The sequence below is a fragment of the Gossypium hirsutum genome, chromosome D02, assembly GCF_007990345.1.
Source record: "Gossypium hirsutum isolate 1008001.06 chromosome D02, Gossypium_hirsutum_v2.1, whole genome shotgun sequence".
In the NCBI taxonomy this organism is placed as follows: Eukaryota; Viridiplantae; Streptophyta; class Magnoliopsida; order Malvales; family Malvaceae; genus Gossypium; species Gossypium hirsutum.
Window position 1 is genome coordinate 19166336 of NC_053438.1, and position 8473 is coordinate 19174808.

Here is an 8473-nt window from a genome sequence, read left to right on the forward strand (position 1 = left end):
AATCTTTTAATTTCTTTACCATATTTTATGTATAATATATATAAATAAATATTAATTTTTAACAAAAACAAATAAATAAATAAATTTTAATACAAAATAATTTAATATATTTTAATTAATACATACAATTAACTCATGCATATCAACTTAACCCCAACCTAATTTAATCCGGTCACGAATATCTCTAGTAATGGCATAAACTCTACAAATAAAACAAATAGAAATGATAAAGAAGAAAATCTGGAAACAAAAAGAATTATTCTCTAATGAAATATTTGAAATGATGTAATATTCTACACTAAGAGAAACCAAAATGTAATACCGCCACCTAAACAATCAGCGCCACAGCATCGTAAGACGATTCACTTCTAACGGCAATGGTATTGGACTTACAAAACTTTCTGCTACTTTCCAATGCTATGCATCAACTATAAAAATGAATTATGCATACTGCATGTATGAAACAGATAAGAAAAAGACACAGGATTACTTCAATTAATAAAAACCAACAAGAGGAACTCTGAGATTCTGATATTTACAGATATTGTTTAATAAAACCATGCATGTTGTCCATAAAAAAAGAATACTACCAATATTGGGTTTTCTTTTATCTACTGTGCACTAATTTCATCTATTAAAATCTAAAAGAAATATCAACTACTACCCTTTGACTTAAATATGTACAACTATCTGCTAACCAAGAACCACAAGCACAATGTTTTCACTTCACCATGGACCGGTCCGTGTTCTTCGCAAACATTGCTTCTTAGGTCCTTGCTGCATGTTCATCTCCATGACCTGATTTTTCTGCATTTCCATTAATTCTGCCTGCAGCAATCAAAGTACAGTCAATGACAGTCAATCAGCAAATTCTGATATGGGTGCACTGAAAAAGAGAATGGGAAGAACATACGTGTTTCTTCCGCAATTCTTCGTTCTCCTCTTTTAGCTTCGCAAGTTTTGCTTCCAACTCCGTAGTATAAGCCTAACAGATCATACAAAAGTGAATGCCATACGAAACATCAAACCATAAAACTTGAGGACACACCATAAAATTTACCAGTTATTTTAGGATAGAACCGTTTTGATTCGCCATGTTTATAACAAAATGAACTAGGTCAAGGAATGTCAACCTTAATCAATGGTTTTATTGATTCTTATAATATCATACAGCTTCGTACTTCTCATGTAGAAACAAATGCTCCGTTACCCCGCAATACGAATCCTTATAACTGCTCATGACCTTGACTTGTCAAAATCTTTCTTCTCATGTCAGATTGCTATCACATTACCACACTGCCGCATAATCTTTCATGAAGTTTGAGATGCAGGCATGCAGCATGTCATAGATGATAAAAGCACAAGGTCAATGGTTTGTAATACTCATTAATCCGTAATAAGAGACGAAATTTGGTTATCATGTTGCTTCAAGTGTATTAAAAGAAGAGTTCAAAATCTTTTGAGACATATATGCAGACCGATATTATTGAGTTCAAAGATGATTAACAATGCATATTCTAAATCGCCTATCTTACACTAGAATGAAGTAAATAAGACATATAGTCACCTGCTTTCGAGCTCGAGATCTTGCAGCAGATTCTCTGTTCTTTATCATTCTCTTTTGCCGCCTCTCGGCAACCTTCTCCACAGCACTGCATTTCCTACCCCTAGAACTTCCATTTAACACATAAGGAACCGGCGAGACAGAGGAAGTATCTGCACTACTCTTCCCTATCCCATCTGATGAGAAGTGGTTAGCAGGTGATCCAGTTGCAACACTGACTGGCCCTCCTAAACCAACCATCCCCATCTTTCCACCCTGAATAAGACCATTAGGTGGTCCCTGATCCCCCATCCCAGTAATTCCCCCTCTATTTCCAGGACTCCCCAACTGACCACCACTTTGTAAAGGCATCTGAAATCCAAATCCTACAGCAGGTTGCCTAGGAAAAATTGGTTGTTGCTGCTGAGGTAACTGGTGCTGGTTTGATTTTACTCCATTAACATTCAAAGGCAAATTAGAAGCCTGAAAACCAACTTCAGAAAGCCTATTTCCCATGAAATTTGGAGTTCTACCACCTTGTTGAAACCCATCAAAGAACCCTCCATTAACATTATTATCCTTCCCAGCAAATTGGGTGTCCTCTCTTACCACACCAGCCTTCACCAAGAACTCTTCCAAAGTCATCTCCCCTAATGTTTGGTGCCTTTGGGGCACATGATTAGTCCCTGCTGCAGTTCCAATCCCATCTTTCCCTATTGAATACTCCTTTGAAATATCTTTCCAAACCTCATCAACAGTCTTCTGGCTTAGCGTCCTTGGCAAAGTCGAAGACCCTTGCCTTTGTAGCCCTCCATATGCGTCCAGGCCACCACTGTAAAAAGCCATTGTTTGAGTTTCTTCAGCACTCCAAATGTTCTTCAACAACTCATCCATGTTCATAGACCCAAAATCTTTGCCTATTCCACCCATAGTGCTTTGAAACTCATCAAAGGTTAGAGAATAGATCGATGGCTGTCTACTTAACAGAGTATTCCCACCGCCGTCAGCTGGTAGTGGTTGGTTACTTCCAAAGTTCTTCAACTTCATGTTAGCCTCCATTCAAATCTGGATAAAACAGTGTTAACAAATTTGGCCCCAAAATTAAAGATTTCTATGTTTTTTTTTTCCAAAATTTGGGACTTTCAGGCTTTCTATAAAAACCCTTTCAATCAAGATCAGAAAAACTAAGAAGAACAATCAAAACATAAACATAAAAATGGAATGTAAAAAACATGAACTTTTTCTTTGGTTAAGAAAAAAACCAACCAAACCCCAAAAAGACAAACACAATAAATACAGCAAATTAGTTTATTAATTCTCCAAAAACAACACAGACGACAGCAGAGAGAAGTATGGGCAAGAACTAGACAAAACTTTTTAGGTAAACTATCAAAATAGTCACTTTTGTTTACCCAGGTTATATTTTAGTTATTTATGTTTGAAATGTTACGTTTTAGTCACTTACGTTATCGTGTTGTAACATTTTAGTCACTAAGCCATTAATTTCCGTTAACAGTGTAACAATAAGCTAATGTGGCACATTAAATTATCATTTCAAATGAAAATCGGTCCTATATTTTTTTATTTTGAGCAATTTAATTCTTTTCTTTATGTTCTTTTAACTTTCTTTCTTTTTTCCTTTATTTTTCATTCTTTTCTACTTCTCTCTCTGTTTTCTTCCCTTCTTCATTTCTTTTAATATAGTTTTTTTATATTTTTCATTTATTAAAACTAGTCCCTATACTTTTATTGTTTTTGAACAATTTATTCTTCTATTTTTATTTCTTTATTTGTTGAAGCAAATTATCTTTGATTACATACTCCCTGTGTAAACCCAAAGACCGTTTTCGATCATTGCAAGATGAATAAAATCAATCTTATTGAATTAATCAATACCTATTCTTCTTCAATATATAATAGAACATCAAGCTAAATTCTACCAAAGATATTAATTTGTTTACCAAATTGGTGCCAAAAACTAGAAATCAAGTTAACTCTATTGGGATTAGAAGGGTTAACCAATATCATGAGAATCTTCATTGGAATATTAGGTCGAAGCAATTGTATAAAATCACCATTATAATCCATTTTTGGATCCTTTGTATAGCATCAACAATAAGTGTAAAATATCAAAAATCCTAATTCACAATTGTTTACAATAAGCAAAAAAAGATATAAAAAAATATTTATTCTGGGTTTTCATTAAAGATCAATACAAAATTGTTACCCTAAGTTGAAAATATATTAAAAACTAACCAAAAGGAAGATTAAACAGAATGTACAAGAAATACCCAATACCAAAATAAAAGTATAGAGACTAGTTTTAACAAACGGAAAATATAGAAAAACTATGTTAAATGAAACAGAGAAGGGAGGAAAATAGAGGGAGAAACAGAAGAGAATGGAAAATAAAGAAAAGAAAAGAAAAGTTAAAAAATTTTGTATTGATCTTCAATGAAAACTCAGAATAAAGATTTTTTATTCTTTTTTTTTTTGCTTATTATAGACAATTGTGAATAGAAATAAAAAGAGAAAAATTTAAATTGTTCAAAAAATAAAAGTATAGGGATTAGTTTTAACAAATGGAAAACATAAAAAAAACTACGTTAGAAAAATAGAAAATTGAGGAAAATAGAGGGAGAAACAAAAGAGAATGGAAAATAAAGAAAAAAAATTAAAAAACATAAAAGAAAAAATTAAATTGCTCAAAACGAAAAAATATAGAGATCATTTGTATAATTTAACCTAAAATTTTTATTTAAAATGATGATTTAACATGCGACATTATTTTACCATTATACTGTTAATGGCAATTAACGGCTCAGTGACTAAAATATAACATTTTAAATATAAATGACTAAAATGTAATTTAAGATAAACAAAAATAACTATTTTAATAGTTTACTCAATTTTTTAAGCAAGAGCTATAGAGAAATAAAATAAAAGGTTTTTTACCTTTTCGGGACAGCGTTTAGTTTGAATTCTTCTTTCTTCTGGCAAGTTAGGGGGCCTCGAGCAAGCGCCAAGTGTGCCTTTGTCCCTTTATTTTTTAGTTAAGACATTAAATAAATAGAGAGTGAGCTTGTTTTTTAATAATACTTGGTGGACCAGCCAGAGTGGGGAAATGTGGACCAATGAGAAAAGGTTGGCTGCGGTGATGTGAGATTTGGACCGTCCACGTTGGATGTAAGGAACGGTAGTGATTGTTTGAATTTTATTGGTTTGGAATTTTTAGTGGCTTCGTTGGTTAGAATAGCGTCATCGCGCCAAATAGATAAATGCTGAAGAGAGTGAATTAGGGGCATTTTGGTCTAAATTATAATCTTTGTTACACATTTATACGTTTTTCATACAACCTGATAAACGGCCAATGATTTTGGATAATTATATGCCTGCGGCTCAGACCTACTATTTTACTTTTGTGCGGGTTTCGTTTTGACAAAGATGCCCTTAATCCTTTTTCTTATTTATTTAAACTACATTAAGATGACCTTATTAGTAATTTTTTTATTAGTCATTCAATTATAAAAAATTATAAAATAATTAATAATGTTATTGAAACATTTTGATCATTCGTTCGGCCAGGCTGAAAAATAAACTTAAACTTTTATTTAAGTTCGACTCGAATAAAAATATTAAAATTTAGATCCAGTCTGCACATATTAATTTTTTAATTTAAAAAATATAATACAGTAAATATATTAAAAATATTAAAATAAATATTTCTCAACCAATTGAAAATAAATTAAAAAAAGTCTTTATATTTAAATAATACTAAGATAAGTGCAACTTAACAAGCAAATACCTCTAAAATAGTAGTAAAATAATAATAAAACAAGTGTTATACGATATTCAAATATTAAGAATAAAATAGTAGTAATATAATAGTGAAATTATAGTAAAACAGTGGCAAAAAATGAGAAAACAACAACTAAACATGAAAAAACAACAAATATTTTTTTATTGCAAATTTGCGTCGGGCTGGGTCCGAACCAAAAAACTTTACCGAAGGCTCAAATTATTTTCTAAACGGATCTTATTTTTTTGTTCAAATCTATTTTTTGGACCTATATTTTTATTTAAATCTTCTCAATTTTTGGACAGATCTTTGAACCGGATCAAGTCACCCGCCATGGACAATTTTACATGGGACATTATTTTTTTGGTTTAAATTTATGGTATTCCCAAGTCATATTAGACTTTAGACAAATTCCTATCAGGCTAAGAGTGTGAAAGGTAAATCCTTTCTAGCAAATGTGTTTCTCAAATTTTAAATGTGTTTTCTCATCACTTCAACTAATAACTTGTTAGTGACCACGTCGCACATTTACTCAACATTACATAGAATTAAAATCTAATTTGAACTTAAATTATAAATAAAAATCAGTTTGATATTTTAAAAGAAATTTAAAGATCATTTCAAAACAAAATAAAAAATATAACAGAGTTCTAAAAATTTTTGAAATATCAATTTATTTTTAAATTATAAAAAATGTTCTTATATTATAATTATGCGAAGATTTTAGAAATTCTAAAACTAAGTAAAAATTCCTAAAACTAGGAAAGAAATTTAGTAATATTTTCGTGTAAGTCATTATTTTTTTAGGAGGAAGGTGTCTTTTATGTCTATTTCAAGATCCTTAAAGATGAATTTTTTTTAGGATGCATGGTCGTCTTTTTTAATAATGTCATCTCTAGAATTCGAATATAAATTTTCTACATTACTTATTACTATTGCACTCAATACTTATTAGTGTTGATTATTTTAAGCATATTAAAACAAATTACTTTAAGGCATAATGATTTTTTTGACGCTCCAATTTTATAAAAAAATGTTATTTTAGACCTCCATTTAATTTTCTGACTCTTTTAGCCTTTGAACTTGCATTGTGTGTCAAACTACCCCAAAATAGATGAAAAAGTGAACGTTTGTTAACTTTGCTGACATGACATACACGAAAATTACACATGGATACTACATCAGCCATTAATTAATTTTTAAAAAAATTAAAAATATATTTATTTTTAAAAATTCTAGATCAAAAATCAAATTATATTTTTAAAATTTTTAAAAATTAATTAATTGTTGACGTAGCATCCATATGCAATTCACGTGTAAACCATGTCGGCAAAGTTAACAAACATTAACTTTTTCATTTATTTTGAGGTAATTTGACACATAATGCAAGTTCAATAGTTAAAAGAGGCGAAAAATCAAATGAATGACTAAAATGACAAATTTATTTATAAAATTTAAGGGAAAAATAAATCATTATGCCTTATATAATATTAGTGTTTTGCCACATAAAGAAGTGGGAAATGCAAAACGGGCAAATACAATTCTTTTATATTTAAATGAAATATAATTATATGATATGAATATAATATGACAAAATTTATTGAAATATATATGTTAAATTTTATTTATATAATATATAATATTAAAAAATAATATAGAAAGGTTGAAAAAGGAGAGTGACATAAAAACTCAAAAACGACTGTTGACGTATTTAATTTTTTATCTTACGATTTTTTTCGTTATCAGAACACTCAATTCTCGAAAATGAGAAGGGTAAGAGTAAAATAAAAAGAAAAGAAATTATGCAAAAAACAACAAATAAAACAGAAGAATTTACAAAAATACGTGAGTAACCTAGATGTGGATTTGTTCAGATTTATTTTAATTTACTTTTTTACAATTTTAAAACTTTAATATTTTTACATTTTTTATAATTTAAAAATAATAATTAAAAAACAGTACTTAAAACTGTAGATTCTTTTGGAATTTTAGGAATTTTAAGTTGTATGATTCTTTTAGTTGCTTTGCACAATTATAATTTTTAAAAATAATCTTATAATTTCATGAATGGATTATGATTTTTTTTTAGCTTTTCTAAAACAATCATATTGTAAGATTTTTATTTTTGTATTTTTTGGCATAATTGTTAAATTTTTATAAGGTTTGATATAAGGAAAAGTCTCTATAAAATAATACAAAAATTATTTTGAGATCTCAATCGAAAACAACACTCAATTGAACCTCCTTATTGAAAATAAGCAGTCATTTAAACACTGAATTGCTCACTTTCGTGAAAGCCCCTAATATCGTCAACTTTGTGCTGACGTGACAAATAGATGATGTGGTAGTTGACGTAACATTTAAAGTTGGAAATTGATCAGTGGTAGCTAACATCGAAGGCGATGTGGCAAATTGACTACATGATATATTATATCCTTTTAAGATATTTATTTATTGATTACATACCTAGAATGAACTTTGACATTTAAATGTTTAGATTCAAATGTATTGGATGTCCATAAGTTCAGATTCATTATGGGCATTGGTGACGTCTTTTTTTTCATGTCCCTTTGAGAGGAATATAAGAGGTAGTTATACATACTCTTATTGTTACTATTACAACTCATAACTGGGCCCACCATTTTGTCTCAGCCTTGGGGCCTCTGGTGCTGACATTCCCGGCCTCTGGTGTTGACATTCTTTACACGCCCTCTAGCTTGTTGGAAGCGTGCCTGCATAGCACGTGGTCCTTTTTTATCCTAGTACTGACGTCCTTAACGAGCTCCGTACTCGTTGGTCACGAGTTTGGATTATTTGTAGGCCTCGCCATCCTTCCTGCAAACACCTTTTGGGGCCTTATCTTGCAAAGTGTGCTCGCGAACTTTTCTTGTAAGCTGTCATGGCGAGTACACCTCTTCCGAGTTGGGTCCATCCGGGTCAAGGGTCGAAGACCCAAATCCTTTTAGGACATTTGGGCTGGCAGTTATAGATATAAATAACAAACCAATCCCCCCTTAATGGGCTTAAGGGGCGTTACAAAGTGCCAGGCCTTAGGTCTATCGTGTCAAATTTGAGTGCAACTTGTTGGACATGCTCTTGTCACGTGTGAGGTCGAGTGTTGGGTGCATGAA

At 30.7% G+C, this 8473-nt stretch overlaps 1 protein-coding gene across 4 annotated transcripts; it reads right to left on the reverse strand.

Moving 5' to 3' along the window:
* Positions 1-468: 468 nt before the first annotated feature.
* On the reverse strand, positions 469-2882 carry LOC107910746 (ABSCISIC ACID-INSENSITIVE 5-like protein 5). 4 transcript variants are annotated; one of them, XR_001687780.2, is made up of 4 exons: positions 1568-2882; positions 1134-1308; positions 914-985; positions 759-828 (listed from the first exon to the last, which is right to left on the reverse strand). XR_001687780.2 is itself a non-coding variant. In XM_016838722.2 (3 exons), exons 1-3 carry the CDS (start codon positions 2600-2602, stop codon positions 727-729), a joined length of 1209 nt encoding a protein of 402 aa, XP_016694211.2. In that variant the 5' UTR covers positions 2603-2875; the 3' UTR covers positions 469-726. The 4 variants fall into 4 exon arrangements, 1 of the variants encoding a protein (XP_016694211.2); XR_001687779.2 differs by having other exon boundaries at positions 1061-1308; XR_001687778.2 differs by having other exon boundaries at positions 469-828; positions 914-1308.
* Between the last annotated feature and the right edge of the window lie 5591 nt (positions 2883-8473).